Raw genomic sequence first — 22,729 nt, forward strand, 5'->3', positions numbered from 1 at the left:
TCTCTCTCTCTCTCTCTCTCTCTCTCTCTCTCTCTCTGGATGTCATCCGTCCATCCTCCCGTCCGTTGAGCCGATGTGATAAGCGGCGTTTCGGCAGATATATTGGTCCCATTAGAGCCACTTGTTGTCTGCTGCTCAACAGTAAAAGGGAAGGCCATTAACTCTGCCGCTCAAGGCCACTTAAAGACGCGAGCATACATCCTCTTAAAGATGTGCACACACACACACACACACACACACACACACACACACACACACACACACACACACACACACACACACACACACACACACACACACACAAACCACCAAGTCAGATATTAAACATGTTATAACAGCCAGTAAGCATGCAGAATCAATAAGGTTCATTTTTTACAGGAGCTTTAAAAAAGGGATAAAGGGATAAACCCATGTTTATTTTGAAACATGGGTTTATGATACAAACAGTTCAGAATATAAAATCTGGATATAAAGCGACAGTTTAACAAGCATTTTTTATGACTATATTAAAGGGCCTCTGGCAGCTGATCAACAACTCATTTTAGTTTTTTTCCCCCATTTCTTCCTTTTTTTTCTGGGTTGTTTTGTTATTGAGGACTACCATGATCCGCATTTGCAGAAAAAACACATAAACTCTGAGTGTGGCAATGAGTGTGAAAATCCATTTAAACTAATCTGGTCCTGTGAAAAAATTAAATAAATTCCAGGTGTTTTCTTACGAGGAACCTTATCCTTATGACCACGTTCATCTAGGTTACAAAAATGGGTTTTCTCAAAGTGTTTTCTTGGGAAGCCCAGATTGTAAAGCCCTCGGATGCAAATTGCTGATTTTGGGCTATACCAATAAATTGAATGGAATTGGAAAAACACATGATTTTGTGATGGTGTTTTGGGTCACGGATCGGATCGGCATGAAAAAAGGAAGCAAATATAACTTTTAGAGATGCCCCTATCATGTTTTCTTTTTTTTTTTGCCGTCGATATAATTGCAGAATGCAATGAGCCATATCGGCCTTTTTCTTTTTTTTACCACCACCCAGAAATCTAATTTCAATTGCCCCAAAAGTCTTTGCAAACAATCAAGACTTTTTAAAGTTATCCTTTCACTTTGTTAAAGTCATCTATAATGATTATATGCATAAAAACTAACTCATTTAATGATCAGGAAATAAAATAGTGTATTTTTATAGATTTTAAAATAGTTTTTTCTTTGCATTAATAGTTTGAATTATGTATTATAAGCTGATTAGAGCTAACAGAACATAATTCCCTCTCTGATAACTTTTTTTTATATTGCTGTGAATAAATCTCCTTCAACTACCTTCATATATTCAAGTTTCTCGCCAAATCTACATTTTTACAAGATTACATTGAACACTGAAATAGGTTTTGCTGCTGCCCCCGACCAAAGCAGTAGTTTGCTCTGTTTCATACTCATCTCCGTTTCCCCAAGCTGGGTGTGTGCCAACCGCCCTCTACTAAAGGTTAAACACTGAGAAAGTAAAGTACCTCATACATCCAGCAACATCTCTGTCCAGAAACAGTGTATAACTCTTAATAATCAGGACTCCAGTTCACATATTTCATCAGCCCATTATGTTAGGGTCCAAGCAGAAATCTCACAGCAGGACAGAGGAGTCTGAACGTCTAACGAGAATATTTAATAAAGGTTCAGCTACAGGTTAGCCTCGTCTCTACTGGAAACATTTGTGCTGATCTGGATATCTGTGTACATTATTCATCTGTTTGGCTCCATGTTTGACTTCAGGAGACGACTACACTGAATGTTAGCACTAAAGGAAGTTACATAAACAATACCTGTATGGCTCTGAGGTTTCTTTTACATTTAAAAAAACCCAAGGGTTTCAAATGAAGCTTTGAATTTTTTCATCATATGTATCCTATGTTATAAAATATGACTTTGTTTTATTGTTTTTATATAAATGTACTGTTTACTCCGACCAGATCGCCCCATTGATACATATGCGTGAGGGGGAGTAAACCGTTTTTTGACTGCAGTGAAAATGTCGGTTTTGAAAGGCTAAATGCCAACAATTATGGATTGAAGCAGAATATTTCGTTGGATAAAAACGTGTATTTTTTCAATACATTTTTGGGGATTAAGGACTCGCTGTGAGAGAGAGAGAGAGAGAGAGAGAGAGAGAGAGAGAGGACTTTTGCACGCAATGTTTCTTTAAGTTATTAGTAATTATAATTCCAACGTCAACGTTATTAATGAAGCTTTGTAGTATAAAGTATTTTGCAGCCCTTATGGTCTAATAAAATAAAACTGTAATAAGAGGGAAAACAAATTTTTTTTTCCGTAATCTGGGTGAATAAACTCTTTAAAAGCAATGGACGCACACAAAATGAACTCAGCGCTCACTGAAGACTGTGGGAGAGCAGTGCTATGTTCAATGCAGACAGGCCTTGTGTGTGTGTGTGTGTGTGTGTGTGTGTGTGTGTGTGTGTGTGTGTGTGTGTGTGTGTGTGTGTGTGTGTGTGTGTGTGTGTGTGTGTGTGTGTGTGTGTGTGTGTGTGTGTGTGTGTGTGTGTGTGTGTGTGGGAATGACCTGTGGAATGCAAGTGGGAATTCTTGAGCTCCGATGAGAAAAACTTGTGTGCGAGTGTTTGGTTCATTCTGGGTTGTGAATTAACTAAAAAGTCTGCTTTAGCCAATTTGAAACAAATTCCCAAAAGTTGTATCATAAACTAGGTTATATGAAAATGCTCAAGAAGATGTCAAATGTTTTACATAACTTATGGAGCCCCACAGGCGCAGGAAGTAGACCAGAATGCAATGCGTCGTGCATCCTGCGTCAGTAGCTCGTGAAATGTAACACCGTCTTTGATGTGGTTTCGCTGTGGCATAATCCTGTCAGCCCCTCTGACTTTTCTTTTTTTTTTATTTTTTTTTATCAACTGCAAGAAATATCTACATCATCAACGTTGTTGTCTTTTGAAGTGGAAAGAGCTTTCTGAGAAATGAAGGAATGAGGCAGATGGAGGGAAAGTAGGTTCACAGAAAAGTGGAACACATCAAATAATGATTCCTGGACTGCAACGAAGACATATTTAAGGGTCAGAAGTAGCGTTTTAACGATACTGGTATCGGAAATGTCTCACATTTGGACAAAAATTCTGGATGAGGTATCGGCGATTACGCAATCATATCATTAATCAGCTCATTTATGCTTCACATGTCACTCGCTGCCTTAGCCAGTGCTTAGGAAAATGTCAGCAAATTTGGCAATATTTTACACTAGTAATGCTGGATAATAAAAAATAAAGTTATATGGCTCTGTATTCTTTTGTTAATGCTTTACGAAGGTTTTTTTCTGAGCTAGTCCCCATAACAATGATGGGACTCGTATGACATCCATACAGGGTTAGTAGCATACAGCTGCTAAAAAAACAGTAATAATAAATACATTTTTGTTTATTTAAAGATCCGATATCGGAATCTGTATCAGAAAAGAAAACATGGTATGAGTCCCTTCTGAGTGTGTGTGTTAATTAATGTGTGTGTGTGTGTTCGGCCTCAGAGGAATGCAGTGGTAGCAAGAGTAGCGGCGCTGAGCTGAGAACAATCAGTGTGATAAGAGAGATCAAAGCGCCCGGAGACCTCATCAACCTTCCCAGCATGCTCCCTGCTGATCCACCTGATACCAGTATACAGGCCCCGCCTACCGTTTGTCCTTGTGTGTGTGTGTGTGTTTGTGTATGCGTGTTTGTGTGTAAGAGAGAGTGAGTGGAGTATTTATTTGCATAAAATTTGCACCCCTTTCCTAAATTTGTGTGCAGATGCGTTTGTTTTTCGCCTGCGCAGCGACAGTTTGCTTATGTCTGCGTGTGCTCTCTCTCTCTCTCTCTCTCTCTGCCTCCTCTGATGAGCTGAATTATTTATTGAAGCTTTGAGAAGCAGCGTTTTCCTCCTGTTGTTGGTCGAGGCCCCGACTCTGCTGACGCTCTGTCGGAGACGCATCCAGAATGCATCAAACCGACCCGCTTTGACAAAGAGAGGTCTGTAGACGGTGTGTTCAGGCGTCAGGACTCGTACTGACAGACTCTCTGGAAGGTTCACTCATGGACCACTGCGAAGTTCACTTCCTGTTCAGTTCCAGCTTATTGCAGCAGCTCTGGCAGATATTTAAATCAGCCCTTATTTTGTTTTCCCTCTTTGCATCTTTTGAAAGTGAATCATGTCAACTGAGAGGCAAATGTAACACTTAAACTTATTTGAATAGATTTGGATGTTGTAGGTGAATCTTCAATTAGATTTTTTTTGCAATATGATTTTTATTTATTGGGGTGAAAATTCCATTTAAATTGTATTCTAAACTCTAGGGCTGCAACTAAGGATTATTTTCACAACTAATTCATTTGGTGTTTTCTTGCCAATTTCAATTAGACACGGTCATAATTTAAATAGTCTGTATTTGATCGGTAGTTTGACACCCAAAGATATTCAGTTTACTTTCAAAAAAAGACAGAAAAATATAAATATTTAGGTTTTAGAAGCTAAAATTTGATTAGATTGTTTGTTGACATGTTTTTAATACACAAATTACAATGAGATTTATCTTGACCAACTAATCAATAAATCAATGAATCACTTTAGCTCCACAACAATTTTTGGCATCATAAAAAAGACACTCAAATGTTTCTCGCTTTGAAATTCTTTTTGGTTTTGCAGCAGATTCTCAAACCTCAGACGTTGGAGCATCTTTGAATGCACCACAACGGGAAAGTTTTTAAAAATGTGACAAAAACACAAACGCACAAAAATCTGAAGATGGTCAGTTTTTTTTAATGGACAATGACTTATAGCATCTCAATTTTCCTTTTCACATCACGCTATTGAACAGAAATCAATGGTTGCCTGAAAGGAAAAAAAAACAGTGAAACTGACTGTATAAATTAGACAATTGTTTGCAGAAATGCATTGTTTATGCAAATGTAGCCCAACCTTCAGTATGGTCGTGTTATTTCGACATGAAAGAGAGTTGATCAGAAGGTTAGGAGTACAAAGGATAAGTGAGAGGGTTCTGTTTGCTTCTGTGTTTCTCTCTGAATAATGTAATATCCATGCAGGGGTATGTGGGTCAGTGGGGCTTTACTTCCCCCGGAGACCAGAGCCACACCCCATAACACTCTCTCACACACACACACACACACACACACACACACACACACACACACACTTAATTCACTCAGTGAGCCCCGACTCGCCCGCCTGTCTGCCTCTCTGGTTAACCTGCTGCGTGACGTCATACATTTTTCATAAAGTCTGCGTTGCCCGGTCAATATTTCATATCTGGTATCGACAGGCGGGGGTGAGAGTCGGCTGTGAGTAGTCGGCGCTCCCTCTCCTCCCGCCTCCTCCCCTCTCCTCCTCCCCTCCCCTTCCATCCCTCCCCGGCCTGTAATTAAATTAGCTCTGTCTGCGGATGACAAAGGGCCAGTCATTCGGGCTCTGCTTAGATAGCGAGTGGCTGCACTTAGAGCGGACATGAAGTTAAGGAGGAATGCGCTGAGCCCAGCTGAGCTCGGTGCTGCTGGCTCTCTGGCTCTCAGGGTACGAAGGTGGGACAGAGGAGGACGTTTGGGTCCGGATCAGGATCGGGCTCTGGATGAGCTGAGACCAGAAGGGGAATAAACCCTCCTGTATTCAAACTATGACCTTTACTGCAGCCTGCTGCCATGCAGGAGTGATGATAAAGGCTTCATCACTGTGTTGTGTTCTAGTTTTTGTAAACTTTTTATTTCTCGGGCAGCATGTAAGGATTCGTCTTTTGATTTAGGGTTTGGTCGATATCATATCCAAAAATAGTGCAAAATGTCCATTTAGGCTTTCCAAAACCCAAGTGATCAGATGTAATAATATTTTGTCCAAAAAATGGTTGAAAAAAGATATAAATCACAGACAAGAATGAAAATAGGCTAATATTTATATTAAAGAAGTTGAAACCGGATTCAGCTAAATGGCTCATATTCATCTGGAATATTGGACCGGGTATTGGATCTGAAAGCTTTTACCATACTGACCAAAATGTGCTGTAAAAACAAACTAAACACAACTGTAAAGAACTAAGAGTTGGGTCCAAACCGGTAACAAAACGCACGAGGATGTGGGTGAATCTGGAGATTGATTAACTTAAATTCTTCTTTTTAAATTTTATTTAATAACTGCTCATAAATAAAACAATTTACATAGTTGCAAGTAAAAATTGACGTTGAGAACGTTGAGATTTCTGACCCACTTGAGAACAGACCAAAAAAAGAAAATGATACTAAAAGTATAACAAATACTTAAATACTGACAAAAAATCACCAAAAGACATATATTTCAGTAAACACCTTCAAACTCTCCTCTCCCTTCAGCCACGCTTTGTTTGTTTATTTATTTATTTGTTTGTTTGTTCATTCCTGCTGACTGACTTGTCGTCTGGCTCTTGTTTTCTTTGCAGTGCTTCCCACCTGCTCGCCGCTGGACTTCCACTGCGACAACGGCAAATGTATCCGCCGCTCCTGGGTGTGCGACGGAGACAACGACTGCGAGGACGACTCCGACGAACAGGACTGTCGTGAGTACACGCCCTCTCCTTTTACCCCGACAACACAGACACACAAACAAACCGTGAAGTGTGCTGTCACACACCCACACACACACATAAACACACTCTGGACGTGCTCCGACAGGCCCGGGGGGGATGAGTTATTTAAGTGGACAGATGTTTGAGGCAGCCATGTGCAATGAGGTGTTTGTTTTGAGTCTGAAGGAGCTGCCTGGTTGGTAACACACACACACATAAACACACACACACACACACACACACACACACACACACACACACACACACACACACACACACACTCAGCAGTCCCACGGTCACCACACAAGACAGAAACTGGCCTTTGCCCTCAGTTTATCCTGTTCTTCTTTTGATTTGTGGAGTTATCTGTGTGTGTGTGTGTGTGTGTGTGTGTGTGTGTGTGTGTGTGTGTGTGTGTGTGTGTGTGTGTGTGTGTGTGTGTGTGTGTGTGTGTGTGTGTGTGTGTGTGTGTGTGTGTGTGTGTGTGTGTGTCTGTTCATGAGTGTGTGTTCAACCCAAAATACCCCTCAGCTGCTTGCCTGGCAGAATGTGGACTGCAGCGGGTGAAGCAAGGAGAGTGTCTATTCCTGCAGTCGCATGTATGTGTCTATGCATCGCTGCCTGCTGGGTAGGAGTTCTATCTTAAGTTTGACAGTGAAGACAGTTTTGGATTAGGGGGGGGCCTTTTGTCAGTTGCTCTCATCTTCAAAAGAGACGTTTTAAAGCTGAGTTTATACTCGACGTAGTGAAGCCGGCACACGCCCCAAAAATGGCGTAATCACAGCCTGCGTGTTGTGCGCGAAGGCTCCAAACCAAATTGTTTACTGGATATTAGACATTTGTTTCTTTATAATGGATGTAATATTTGACTTGTTTTTTTTATAGGGCTTGTATAAAGCCAATCCCTGCATGCTCTGCGCTTGGTCGCCATCTGCAGAGGCTACCGTGCCAAGCATGAGTATAAACAAAGCTTAAGGAGTTAAAAGATGGAAGAAACCAGCAGGAGTATGCTACATAAAAAAAAATAGCCGTCTAGCTCCATTTAAAAATAAGCTGAATTGTAGGGTCTAAAGAAAATATGCTGTTGCATTATGGGAAATGATGGATCCACTGAGGAATAAAAAAAAAAACTGAGAAGTACTGAATGTCGGCGTCACATCAGGTCAAATTTGACAAAACTTTCTAGAAGTGAAATGCTAAATTGCTGTAGTACACCTTTAAGAGTAGAATTAGGTTAAGTATAGTTGTGAGGTTAGAGTATGCATTGTGTAAATGAGACGCTCCTCACAAGCGAGCGTGTTTCATTTGTCTCTGTGGAGTTGGCGGTCAGATCCCGTGACCACATCGTCCACTTTTAGTCTCTGTATTTATTACCCATGATGACTCAGAGGGCTGCATGTGCGCCACCCGATCCGTGTGGACGTACGCTGCACACCAGCCGCTCCATCACACTGTTACGGTGACTCGGTTTAATCCCCTTAACCCTGTGGGGGTACAGGAATAGTTACAGCCAGCGACGAGCTCCTGATGGAGGCAACACATGGCAGAAAGAGTCGGGCAGTGTCCTTTTTAAAGACTTAACTTTATCGAAAGATCAACACAGGCTGGTTTTCTTTTCGCCCCTCTAAATCTTCCAGTATCAAAAAAAAAACTTTTAAAGGATCGTCAGCCACCAACATGTTTAACTCATTGCAAGATTTGCTCGATAACTGTCTGTTTTGTTTGCCCAGTTTGCCTTTTATTTAGCTAATGAAAGCTTTTCTCATTTGTTTCAAATTAATTTTTGAGTCTGATAAAGAAGCTAGTGTGTGAAAAGAATAAAATAATTTTGGTCAGAAACACCAAAAGGATGAGTTTTGGGAAACAGATTTAGATTTGACGATGGTTATCGTTATGTTTGTATGTATCTAAGTATTAAAGTTACAGACTGAATGGTTAGCTTAGCTTGGCTTAGCTTAGCATAGCATGCTGTAACCGAAACACGGGGAACTTCCTGGACTCTTGCAGTGATGTTATAAGGCCAAACAGTGCAAACTATTCCTTTTATTACATTAAGGCAAGGCAGTATGGCAAAATAGCTATATAGTTAGATTTGGTGGAAAACTGTCTTTGCTCTTTGATGGATCTCTCAATGAATCTCAACAGCAAACATTAGATCTTAGTAAAAAGTCAACAAGGAACAAGGAAGTTGCCTGAGGACGCTGGTGGAGGAAGCCGTTAAGCTGAAGAAGGAAGCTTTTTGTGTTCTGTTAGCTCAGAGACTCCTGAACCAGCAGCTCGATATCTGCAGGCCAGATGGAAGGCAGCGTGTGGGCTCACAGATGCAAAAACTCAGTCTAAGCATCGAGTAACCACGGTCACATTCTGAAGGTTTGTTAGGATAGAAAGCGAAGTGAATCTTCTCCTCACGTTGTTTGATGGACCATTAGTGCAGTCTGTGTTTATCCGCCCCAAACAGCCGACGAACCGCTCGTGCCGACAGATGTTAGCTATAAGCTAACGTATGTGTGTCTACGTGTGTGTGTGTGTGTGTGTGTGTGGGTGTGTGTGTGTTATTTCTAACATTACTAATTGCAACATTCTGGTCGCTCCCAAATGTCTTATTGAATGTGAAATAAACAAGATGGCGACGGCCAAAATGGCGAACTCGAGGTTTCAAAATAGCATTCCACAAACATGGTGACGTCAAGGTTTACAAAAATCTTTTAAACTTCATGAATTCAGGATATCTATTGTTCATCCACACCGAGGCACACCTCAGACTCTGTGTTTGTCAGAAAAATCTTGACAACTACTTCGGTTCCAGCCGAGCGTAGATGGATTGTCTCCCCGTCTCTAAATAATGAAATAAAACCACTGCATGGCGGGGAGGATTGAAATATATTGGGAAGTGAAGTCTGTGTTTATCGGCACCAAACAGCCAAAGAACCGCTTGTGCCGACAGATGTTAGCTTTAAGCTAACGTTTGCGCGTATGTGTGTGTGTTATTTCTAACATTACTAACCCACAAATTTCTTATTCAGTGTAAAAAACAAGATGGCGACGGCCAAAATGGCGAACTCAAGGCTTCAAAACAGCATTCCACAAACATGGTGACGTCACAGTGACTAGGTCCACTTCTTATATACAGTATGTAGCTTTAACAGCACTTAAATCAAACTTAAATCTCGACAGTAATTGGTTTCCATAGTAACTCTTTCATTTTCCGTCATGTAGTTGTTGTTTGTACAGCAGGTACAGGTTAGTTCTTTCTCCTCTGAATGATTTTTCTTATCTGTCTTTCATCTAGTGATTTCTGTTGACCCACATACTGTATCAGCAGCCAGACACTGAATCACTTCCTGATGGGGGGTCTGTCTGCTGCGAGCCGGCTATGAATTTTTCATCCTCATGCCAAGTAAATTCCCCTCCCTTCCTTTTCGGTTCCCCAAACTGCTTATTATTTCATGCGTCTTTCTTTCTCTCTTTTTTTTTTCTCTTTGCAACCCGGTCTTTCTTTCACTTCACAATATATTTCGGGCCTCCCCGCCTTGCAGTGGTTTTATTTCATTATTTACAGACGGGGAGACAATCCTCCACGCTCGGCTGGAACCGAAGTAGTTGTCAAGATTTTTCAGACAAACACGGAGACTGCGGCGTGCCTCGGTGTGAGCGAACACCAGATATTCTGAATTCTTGAAGTTTAAACGATTTTTTTTGCAGAAAAAAACATGACACCATTTCACCAAAAACACACGGAGGGAGGCGGGTAATGACTCCCAGCGCCCTTTGCCCTTTGACGTTTGACGTTTGGCCGCTGCGTGAATGATGAGCGTCCTCGGGGCTTGTTGACCTCTGACCTCCCTCTGTTTACCTCATTGATGGAAGGGAGCATGGGAGGGACAGAGAGTGGGAGAAAATCAATTATTTTCTTACAAGCCGAATAGTAAATGAGTGTATTCGTCCATAATGTGCGTCAAATTAAAATTGTATGTGGACCCACTGGTGGGCTTTTGTGGTTTTATGTTATTTTCTTTTTTCGGGGGGGATGGGGAAGGAGTTCTGGCTGAGAGACGGTCGATGTTGGTGAGGTCAGCTGAGGTTAAGCTCTTGAAAGTAGAGCGGTAAATCGTCCCGGCTGATCCACTGGGCGATATTTGCTTATCCCAGGTACATCGTATCAATGCTGGTAGATTAAATTTAAATCATACTTTTTTAAGTTATATCTGATGCAGTTTATGAAGAGTAACGCCATTACTTATCTCTATCACTTTTACTTATCTGTTCAGAAAGCAGTGACCAACTGTCCTGCTCCGTACTTTGACTGGTCACAGCTCTTTAAAAAAGAAATTAAAGGGATCCATGGGAAAAAAAAGTTATTGGCTTGTGTGAAAAATCAAATATTGGCCGATATTTCATAATTACATTTTTTTTTTGCATTGAAACATCAATATTTGTACCGTATCTACCTCAAAAAACAGTATGATTCAGGTCATAGTCCAGAAGAAAAGAAAACTGCATTTTGAATTTTAGCTTAAAGACATTATTTTCGAGTTGGGTTCACTCTTTTTCTACTGTTTGTTTACATTCCCCCTAAATTATGATATATGTACACACACACACACACACACACACACACACACACACACACACACACACACACACACACACACACACACACACACACAGGCTGACGTCTCAGCACCGGAGTCAATCCCCAGCACTCGTCCTGTGATGCAACACACCTCAGAAAAGATGAAAGATCTCACTGCAAAGCTTCGTCTTCTTCCTCTTCCCCTCTGTTCTGTGAGGTCATCCCTCTTAATCTGTCTCTCTCTGTCTCTCTCTGTTTGTCTCAGCTGTCCAACACTCACACACCCACACGGCAGCGATAAATTATAGATTACCTCCCGCCGGGGGCCATCCATCAATGGTTCTCCTTGACGAACCTGTTTACTCGGCCCCCGGGGCGAGCGTGGCTGGGTTTGGCCATCGATTTTGCGGCGGTTACAGTAGCAGGCTGCGTCTTGAAAAATCCATTAAGTCTTTTAACAATGGACACGTGATTAAAGAGGCAAGGTGGAGGAGTTGTTTGGATTAATGAAAAGGGGTTGGGAACTGAAACAATGTCAATGTCACAGTGCAGAAAGTTCAGCGGAGGGAGTGACTTCTGTCTGACTGCGTCATCACGGCCGTTGGCATGAATGACAAACGTGTCTTTTGTTTAGAATTGAAAGGAGCTGGGGATTAAGCTTTTTTTATTATGCAGCTTATCGATTCCTGAAAATGAGAGAAAAGTTTCGACCTGCGTTGCCCGTCATGCATGTAAATCCACATTTACTGTCTAGAGTTGAAATGTGGTGGACTGAAAGATGCAAAGAAGACTGTTCTCCTTTGCATGCTTCCTTCAGCAGATTTGAATGTCTGCAGTCATAATCGTGGTCATAATGTCAGAGAATCAACTAATAGTGGGACATCCACCTCATCTTTAAACCATCATTTCAATTGTGCATGGCAAGATAGAGAACATTTAGATTTCTGATGTGTTCCGGACGGCCATATCTTTGACAATCATAGCAAATTACAGACTTTTTAAATCTATCTCTCAAACTTCAGCCTAACGCACTGAACCAAGATGCTTTAAGATGTCACTACTCAATATGAAGTCATTTCTACAACAGGTCTCCTGACTCCATCTGAAGGCGTGAGTTTCCATAGCTCACAGCCACACTAGGAGACAGGGTGAAAAGTCATCCGTCATAGAGGGGCGAAACACCATAGTTTAAATATGGCTATTATGGTGCACATTTATTTCTCTCCCCTCAGGACGCCGTCTGTTGTGTTGCACTCGGCTGACACCAAAGTTATCGTGTGAAAAATATAAATAGAGCTCCAGAGAGAAATTTAAAGTCCCCACACACCCGGCTAATGGCTGAGCAAAGTGCATGTGAATGTCTTTAATGTCCGTTTTTTTGGAAAGTTACAGAAGTTGTCGGCTGCAACTCCCCAAAGAACCGTGTCATAAAGGTGTTGGAGGAGGCTGTTTGTCAAGCACTGAAGTTGAGGCCTTCTGACACCTTTTTTACAGTTGAACTTTTCCGACCTTTTTGTGGGGTCGATCGAGGATTGAATTGGATGCAGTGGATTTAGACCCGTTTGGGGCGCAACTTCAAGTTTTTGGAACAAACTGAAGCTCAGGATAATGCTTCAGTTCTGGTTTGAGATATCCATTGTTACATGGCTTGGAAAAGTGTCGTATAAATAAACTGTGACAGTGAAGACTGCCACAATCACTCAGCATGACTTTCCTCAGACCTCCTCCTCACGGAGTCAGGAGCTGTCAATCAAACATCTTATGTGCTGAGATCGAACCGCAGGACATTCAGTCTGTGGATCTTTGCTTTCTAGACCTGCAGCCTCGGGAGAGTCCGTCCTGTTTACGGAGAGATGGTTCTCAGTTAGAGCCCGACATGAAGGGCCACAGTTTCCCTTGAGTCAGTGCAGCTGTAGATATAACATCTGCAGCGCTCTGATCACACGCTCGTACAGTATCTGCTCTTTCCTTTTGTTGTATCCTCATTAATTGAAAACCTCTCTTTCTTTTTCTCCCTTCAGCTCCCAGAGAGTGCGAGGAGGACGAGTTCCACTGCCAAAACGGCTACTGCATCCGCAGCCTCTGGCACTGCGACGGAGACAACGACTGTGGGGACAACAGTGATGAGCAGTGTGGTGGGTACACACACCTACACACACCTACACACACACACATTCACTATCAATAATGCACACGTTCTTTGACACTGTCTTTTAACTATATGACCTGTGAGTTTTTTTGGTCTTCTCTCCATAACAGACATGCGTAAATGTTCGGACAAGGAGTTCCGCTGCACTGACGGCAGTTGTATCGCCGAGCACTGGTACTGTGACGGAGACACGGACTGTAAGGACGGATCGGACGAGGAGAACTGCCGTGAGTTACTCTTGAGTGTGTGTGTGTGTGTGTGTGTGTGTGTGTGTGTGTGTGTGTGTGTGTGTGTGTGTGTGTGTGTGTGTGTGTGTGTGTGTGTGTGTGTGTGTGTGTGTGTGTGTGTGTGTGTGTGTGTGTGTGTGTGTGTGTGTGTGTGTGTTTTAAGAAAGACACGATAAGAAACAAGGTGTGCTTTTATGAGGTTCTTATCTATAGTCGGTGTATTACCTGCAGTAGATGACGGTCGGCACACACCTAGTTTTAAGAAACCGACAGGAGTCCCGCCATAAAAAGGCCCATTCAAAAAAACATGTTTAAGTGTACTCTATATTTAGAATATTCTCACAGCTTTACCTTGCCATCAGACAGTGCTTTCCGATGGGGAACTGAAGCCATTACGTATGAGTCTCTTTAAAGCCACTGGACTCCGTTGACAAAAAAAGTAATTGTACCTTGCAGAACATGGGAGTTGCTGGTCTACAGCTGCCACCATTTGGTATTGTTAGACTTGGGTGAATCTCAAGGAAACCTTTGAAATTAAAACAAAATTAAACATAAACGCGAAGCAACAAAAGGCTTTCATAAGTCTTAGCCCAAAATAATGGTTTGATGAAAGGGGGATCAAGTGTGGTGTGTCTTTCTCTAGAGAGCGTAAACATAAAAGTTTTATAACATTTTATAACTGGGTTAATTCAGAGACATGATTTGACTATTGCTAGAAGAAAAAAAAAAAGCAACAAAAAAGCAGGCAGGCCACTCAATCAGTGCGTTCACATGAAACTGTTGTTTGGCTTGAAGCCCAATTTCTCAAATCTGTGTAAAATAATCCTATTTTAAATTCCTTTTTTTCCCGTTCTTTTTGGTTTCTAAAGAGAGTAAATGTATCAAACAGAGAGCTTATCTCTGTGGCAGATAGCAGAATCAAAAGACTTCCAAAAGTTTCCACATCTGAACAGTATGTTATTGTAAAAGTTCAAAGATCACAAGAGAGTCTGACTTCAGTCCAGACTCTCCCATCGAAAAGTCCTCGGGTTGCAGCCTCATGATCCAAAACCAGAAGGGGAAAAATTCTTGTTACTGACCGGCTGCACGTGAGCCGAGATCTTACAGCAACCGGTTTACTGCCGAGCATGTACACGTGTTCCCTGTCTCCATAGAGAGCTGGGCCTCTCTTTTCATTTCATGTACAGTTTCTGACGGACTCAGCAGAGAAGAGTGGACGCTTCAAAGAGCCCCCCCGACAGCCAGCTGCTGCACCATCTTTTTCCAAGCATCTGTTTAACACGTCTCGGTCTCTTTGCAGCCTCAGATGTGATGGCAGCCACCTGCAGCGTGGAGGAGTTCCAGTGTGCGTACGGCCGCTGCATCCTGGACATCTACCACTGTGACGGAGACGACGACTGCGGTGACTGGTCGGACGAATCGGACTGCTGTAAGTTCTACATCTCTCGCGTGCAAACACACTTCCAACTTTATGAAGAACCAGCTGTGAGTTTAGGTTTTAACTTCGAAACATCAAAAGAAAAATCTTTCCCTCACTTAACCCTTAGAGACCCACATAGACCGGTTTTTGTCCTCTTTGAGGGGGAACGCAGGATCTTAAGCCGGAGACAGCAGGTTGAACAGTATACGTCACATTTAAGCGATATGCATCATCTGAAAGCTGGGAACCTGAAGATTGAATTGAGATGAAACTTTATAAATCATAAATGCAGATGCATTAACTAATATGATGGCCATTCCAATGCTCTGTTATGTCTCATAAGCAATTTTCTGGTTGATACCATTAACAACCTAGATCTGGTGTTAAATTTAACCATTTTTTAGTACTTGAAAATTGATAAAAGTGATTAAAAATCCCTCCAAAATACCACAATGAGACACCAAGACCTTGAAGAACACCATAGAAAAATCCATGCTGTGCTTTGGTATCAAAAACTTTTGACATTTTGACAGGAATGGAATTTTGGCAGTTGGATGCTGAGAACTTCTCTTCAGAAAAAGGCTCAGAAACCTCCTTTATGTTCAATATACCTAAGTGATCTATATATCCTTTGAATGCCCTAGGTCCCCTGTTTGTTAGTGGTAAGTTTCATAAGGCTTTGATAATCCTTGAGGTCACAAAAGTTCATTTTACACAGTGACATCATCGTCAACATTTTTTTAAAAATGGTCTCAAATGGCTACTATGGGGATTAACATCATCTCACATGAACACAATTAAACTTTCCAGTCATACCCAATTCAGGCAATTTGATGACTTGTTGAGTTTATAAATATTAAAACACACCATTTAAAAAAAAAAAAAAAAAAAAGGCGAAAATAACACATTTTCAATGCAGGCAAAAAACCAGCATTGGGATTATCATAAAGTTGGCACAGAAATAGTTTTCGTTTGATATTTTGGGGTCAAAATGTATAATGTTATGGAGCCCCCTTCCAGACAATCTAGCATGAAGAACGGCGCCAGCTACTTCCTCCTAAAGAAAGTCATGTTGGCTGGCCATTTCGCAAACTTGGTTGAAATCCAAGAAGAAACGAAAGCGTACAGTGGAGCGAACGATCCAGCCTGTCCTGCTGGTGTAAAGCTCACAGTGAGCTGCTGTTATCTCCTTACACACACACACACACACACACACACACACACACACACACACACACACACACACACACACACACACACACACACACACACACACACACTCTGTGTTATCCACGGCAGCGCTCCTGGCTCTCACTAAACGGCGTCTTGTGCAGGATGACAAGATGAAGCTCCTCTGGGAGATCAGTCCTCTTGTCATGCCGTTAGATGAGAGTAAAGTTTCTTTTCTCCCTCTGGCAGGCGGCTCCTCTTCTTCTCCGTTTCATTTTCTCCCTACATGTACCCAAATGGAACAGCTGCAGATGTGTCCCAAAAAAAGCTAGTCATCCTCATGTCTTTCAACTTAAAGTACATTCAAGGCTCAAGTTAAGAGCTTTTTTTTGTGTGGATGCACCCACTTTCCATGAGCACCGACTGCCAGCCTTTATTATATTAACTCTTTATTCTAATCAAACGGTTTTAAATACTATTCAGTTTGTGTGAACATATCACAGTCACTCAGAACCATCTGAGATGCTGTCATTGGAAACTGTTTAGTGAAGGGTAGGCACTTTCAGTAAAAAAAACAAACACAAAAAAAACATGTAAAACTCTTACTGAAGTCAGTCGGGAGAAGAGCAAAAACATATTTCCCCCCAAAAATTAAAAAAAGATGGATTTTCGTGTAAAATGTGATCTTGCGTGATCTAGTGACATTGAGAGAAACCAGCTGCCGTGCAAGGTAACAATAGGCAAACTCATTAAAAAATTCAATAATTACCATCAGTGTGTTTGATGGAAAAGTGGCTTTGAAATGTGCCAGAGGCAATCAAATTTTCCATTTTGCCAATTATTGGCTGTATTTGATTAACCTTGTTTGATTACTTTTTTCAAACCACTGATTAATTGTTTTGTCTGTAATATATAGAATTTTTTTAAAAATGCCCATTCCGAGTTCTGTGAGCCTAAGGACATCGTTGAGTGGTTTGTTTTGTCCATCCAGCAGGTCCAAAAACCAAAAGATATTCATATTCTGTTACATAGAAACTGAGAAAATAGGAAAATCTTCACAATAGAGAAGCTGGATCATCTGGTCAAACGACACCCACACAGTCTCCATGAAGCAAAGCGTCCTAAAGGAGTTTGAGGGTAAAACTTACTTTGTCCTTTCATTCATAAATATTTCACATTTATAGAGAAACGCATCCGAAAGACATCATAACATAGAGGGTTCGATTTCCCCGTTTTCACAGTCAGTTGTCGTCAGTTTGAGCTCAGGAACAGCTGCTTTCTGCGAGCCGCCACCGCTCCACAGCATCTGTCAGAACTGCCTGTTAGATCTTTTCCTGTCACTGTAACAAACACACTCACACACACACACACACACACACACACACACACACACACACACACACACACACACACACACACAGTGACGCTACGGTCCTGATTAGCACAGACTATCATGTTTCGCTCTCCTCACTCCAGAGACGCTGCCTGCTGCCGACAAATCTCTCAGCATCTCCCTCCTCAGTCTCTCGTCTCCGATTTCTCACGTTTTTCTTTCATTCGCTCATTGTCTATAACCTCCCACCACATCTCTCTCTCTCTCTCTCTCTCTCTCTCTCACACACACTCATGCACAGTGGTTTCCCTCTGTTTATCTGCAGTGCGATAAGCGCAGCATCAGGGTTCTGTAGCATCGTTCGGTCATGTCAGTCGACCGAGCCGCTCTGTTTCCTCCTACGTCTGTTAATTGCTGCCTCGCTTCTGAAGTGTTTGACATTTCTTTTTGGGAAGTTGAGCTGGCATCAAAGCCTTAAAAAAAAAAAAAAAAAAAAAAAAGTCAGGAGATAGATCCTTAAAAAAATACTTAAAATAACTATGTGGTGAAACCCTGCCTCGCATATCAGATCCAGATGAGTCATCACAGTATTGTTTGTGTTTGTCTTTGTCTTACGTTATACAGATCTCAGAATGAACTCAAACACATAAAATGACCTAAATCCTGTTAGATGCTTTTGCAGAAAGCAAAAAAAAACAGGATTCTTTGCGCTACATGTTCACTTTGCATTAAAAAAACCAACAAGGTTCATAGATCAATCCACATCCTGTGTCACGTCCTGAAACCAGCTGGATCTCAAGTCCCCCTAACTGTCCATTTCCTGCTGTCTGTCCTCTACTCTTAAACTGCTCGCCCATTCTCGTCTGTATGTCATATTTTCTGACCAGCGTTCGTTCAGAATGAGGCCGTTGAGATTTTAAAAAGTGTTAAAAAAAAAAAAAAAAAAAACAACCTGAAGACGTCTCCGCTTTCTGAAACATACCGACAGTTTGTGGACACACAGAGGAGGCATTCGTCAGAGGCACAAGAGGGCCCATCCTCAGACAGCATTCCTTGGCATCGGCTCTCCAGACACATGAAGGGAGCTTTGTTAGAGAAGAAGCCTCTCTCTGCCTGCCTCCCTCCCTCCCTCTCTCTCTCTCTCTCCCTCCCTATCTCTCTCCCTTATGTGAACGCTCACACATCCAAAAAACACTCACAACTGCATGCCTCGTTACCGCTCGCGGACACTGATACAGCTTTCGGCTGCATAGCTAAGCAGATGAAAGAGCATCGCTGCTGTGTGTGTGTGTGTGAGAGGGAGAGAGAGAGAGAGAGAGAGAGAGAGAGACACAAGGAAAGAGATAAAGGTTGGATGAATCATTTGAGTGTGTGTGGGCGTCGGTGTGGGCGTCGGTGTGTTCGTCGGCGTCCCACGCTGATTCTAGTAACCTTATAATTCTCTCTCTCTCTCTCTCTCTCTCTCTCTCTCTCTGTGGGAGAGCCACCTGCTGTTTTGACCGTCCCTCTCTTCTCTCGTCCGGCCGATAAGCCCGCTTGCTTGAAGCTCTACAACATCTCTTTCATTTCTTCTTCCCCTGCATTCCCTTCTTTTTGTTTTTTTGTTTTGTTTTTTTGTTCGTCCCTTATCTCACACCCACTGTGGCTTTGATGGGGAGCCGTCTCATGCTGTCAGGAGGAAACATGTCCAAGGCGTACAAGCATAACGCTCTCCCACACACACACACACACACACACACACACACACACACACACACACACACACACACACACACACACACTTTGGTTTTCATAAGATGCTTACGTGTGATTCAGCTTTAATCTTCCTCGTACTCCCCATAGTCATCTACTGCCAGTTTGATCCGATCACTTTGATCTGAGCGCTTGCTGAGATGCGGGGGTGTGTGTGTGTGTGTGGGGGGGGATTTTATGGTGGGACAGCTATGATCTGCAAGTAAAAAATGATCATAAGGCATTCAAAATAAACAATCAATTAATGTCTATGGGGAAGGAAAAATGACTTACAACAGCAAACTAATACTATCATCATAAGCTGTTTACTGCCTCCTGTACATATGACAATCAGATTTCAATCTGTTATTAAAGGACACAGGTGCATAGTTACAGTCTAATTTTGGCTTGAGGGAAAACCTACCTGAATCCCATGTGCATGACTTCATATTCCAACAAAAGGAGATGGAGGCAGAGACCCGATCTCAATAGACCCGAGGATAATTGGACCCCATCCAAAATATGGTCGACCCCGAACAGACTCAAACCGACACAGTGCTGCACCAATCAGCAGGCAGCCACAGTGTGTCAGGGCAGTAAAACATGTCAGGGTTTTTCTTAAACTCCACACTTGTTTGTCCAAGTGTTCAGAGCTGATCTGCTTGGATGCGCTTGAATATTGGACATATTGACAGACAGATACAACAGGGTAATCCCCGACCTTACAATAAGTATTCTGTCTGTATATATAATATTTTTTAGTTATTGTGGATTTTTAACTTTTTTCACTTATTTTATCTTCTTTACTGTGTTATTACTTATTTACTTATTTATAATACTTGTTTTGATCTTGTTTTTTTACTTATGTCTCTTGTTTGCACTATCCTCTCTGCTGCTGTAATCCTGCAAATTTCCCCGCTGCGGGACTAATAAAAGATTATCTTATCTTATCTTATCTTATCTAATCTTATCTTACTTACACTATATATGATTTGGATACGCCCTGGGTTTAGGGTCTATTTTACCAGAAACTGTCTTTATTCCAATGTAAACAGAAGCAATGGGATGCCTACTCCTAGATGCGTGTATATATAAAGTATATTAAGTATTTTTGACGTGAAAATAATAATTTTCTCTTACAGTATCACTTCCAGTCTAAGAAAAAAAAGTGTTAAGAGAGTAAAGTGTTGTCGTGGTTGCTTAGCAACACGGTCAAGAGGGGTACAGGTTACAGAGTAACTCATTTAGCTGCTTAACCCCGCTACAAATATGAACTTTTATAGGTAACTTCTACTACATGCTGATATCAAAGTCCTTATACTTACACTGGACAGTTTTTCCAGTGGTTGAAAACTAAATGGCATAATACAAATAATGTGATTAATATAACACAAGCCTGTGATGAGTAGAGAAACCTGCTGTCTGCTGGCGTACCTTTCAGAGCACCAGCTGTTCCATAATAACCGCCTCGGACGTGCAGCCATCCAGCCGAGGAGGGCCTGTTTTTTTATTTTGAGTATTTCCATTCATTAATTAAAAAAAAAAGGCTATTTAAATTGGAATGTGTCTATAACTTTTAATATTGCCATATTACTTTATGGCCGTTTTACAGAAACAATAGCTTTGTGTGGAGCCGAACAAACGGCCATTAGCTGTGAAATAATCACAACATAACACAGCTTGACGTGAGCAATTGCTTAATTATATTACAGCTGTGTTGCCTGCTGGTGGTTGTCATGTTTCTGATGTCATTCTGTCTATGTGTGTCTATGTGTGTGTGTGTGTGTGTGTGTGTGTGTGTAGCTTCCCACCAGCCCTGCCGATCGGTTGAATTCATGTGCAGCAGCGGGATGTGCATCAACGCCGGCTGGAGGTGTGACGGCGAATACGACTGTGACGACCAATCAGACGAGAAGAACTGCAGTGAGTAGATTCAAACACATGCTCTGTGTAGAGTTGTGTTTCTAAACATGTGTTTGTTTACTTATTTATCCCTTATTTATGTGATTGTCTCTGTCAGTTTCGGCCTTTTATCTGACTTCATGCTAGTGATGGAAAAACAAGGCAATGACACTGAGAATATCTCAAATCACCTGAGCCGAGAATGAATGAAAACATTTTTGTGTGTGTGTGTGTCCTGCAGCCACGTCCATGTGCACGGCCGACCAGTTCCGCTGTGGTACTGGACGCTGCGTCCGGTTGTCGTGGAGATGCGACGGCGAGCCCGACTGCTCCGACCGCAGTGATGAAGAGGGCTGCGAGAAAACTGGTGAGACTGTGGTTGTTGCTGTTATCTTGTTTTCAGGGGCTAAATATAACACCGGCTTCAATCGTAGGCATGGCAACAGCTCAGAACAGCCCTCCTCTACTACTCTTTTCTTTTTTCTTTTTCTTTTTGAGAAACACGGTAGCTTTCAAACAATAGACTGATCCGTTTTTTGGCAGTTCCCTCGCTGGTGGAAACACCAACCTGTGGACAAACTACAGAAACTGTCCCGTTTATTGAGACAGACATGAACAATGAAAAGACGGCAAAGAAAAAACAACCTGGGACTTTAAAGGAGTTCCAGATCGTCATATGTAATGAAATAAACAAATCCATGATGTCATTTTTCAGACTGCACACTTCATTGTGCATACATTCCCCTGTAGTTCAGCCTGACATTTTAAGAGTCTCTGGCTACACTAGAATATCTATGAGACTTCCAAATATGAAGTTAATGAACAGTTACATGTAATGATGGAGGTTGTTAGGGGGAAAAAAACACTTAAGATCGCTTTCGAAATGTTAGCCATGTACTTTTAAGCTAAAGCTTTTTGTAACATGTCACGTGTGAGTAATCTAAGTGAAGAGCAGAGTGGGAGATGAAGAGTTGTTGCAATAATCATCATTATCTGTGTGTGGGACAGATGGAGGCCAAGGGTCTCATGAGATGTGTGATGTATTATGTCCCCACAGAGAGTCCTCCATGTGCTCCGGATCAGTTCCAGTGTGGGAATGGACGCTGCATCGGTCAGAGGAAGGTGTGTAATGAGGTCAACGACTGCGGAGACGGGACCGACGAACACCCACACCATGACTGTCGTGAGTTGGAGCACCACATATGCATCCGTACTTTAGACGATATGATCCGCATCTGTACTGCAGTGTGAAGACTGAATGTGTTGGAGCCTTTTTTTTTAAAGATCTTTAGCGCAGTGTGTTTAAGTACATGTCCAATCGCACTTCCTCTAATTAAACGGTGCATTATCTGAGCACATTGTAAGGCCCAAGGGGTAAAGGGTTTGTGTTTAGTCACTTAGTTAATTATAACATGAATTAAACTAATCGGTGTGTCTTCTCCCAGCCCCTTTAACTTCCCTGCACTTGTCGTGAAAATGCAGGGAACATAAAATGAAAATGCTGTTTTTTGAAAGGCGTAAAACTTTGTACGTCCAAAACCGTTACTTTTCAGGAAATATAACAAACTGTGTTTTTTTAAATAATTGACCTATGTCATCGTCAGAGTTGTGCTCTGTGTCTTCTATGG

The 22,729-nt window shown here is 41.9% G+C and overlaps 1 protein-coding gene across 1 annotated transcript in view; it reads left to right on the plus strand.

Moving 5' to 3' along the window:
* Window positions 1-22,729, plus strand: part of lrp4 (low density lipoprotein receptor-related protein 4) — a 115,236-nt gene that overhangs the window by 65,476 nt on the left and 27,031 nt on the right. Inside the window, 7 exon segments of the mRNA XM_054608185.1 lie at window positions 6,471-6,587; window positions 13,191-13,304; window positions 13,429-13,545; window positions 14,846-14,974; window positions 21,003-21,122; window positions 21,343-21,468; window positions 22,159-22,284. Coding sequence (XP_054464160.1) covers window positions 6,471-6,587; window positions 13,191-13,304; window positions 13,429-13,545; window positions 14,846-14,974; window positions 21,003-21,122; window positions 21,343-21,468; window positions 22,159-22,284 — 849 coding nt within the window.

Source organism: Anoplopoma fimbria, chromosome 2 (genome assembly GCF_027596085.1).
Source record: "Anoplopoma fimbria isolate UVic2021 breed Golden Eagle Sablefish chromosome 2, Afim_UVic_2022, whole genome shotgun sequence".
NCBI classification, from domain to species: Eukaryota; Metazoa; Chordata; class Actinopteri; order Perciformes; family Anoplopomatidae; genus Anoplopoma; species Anoplopoma fimbria.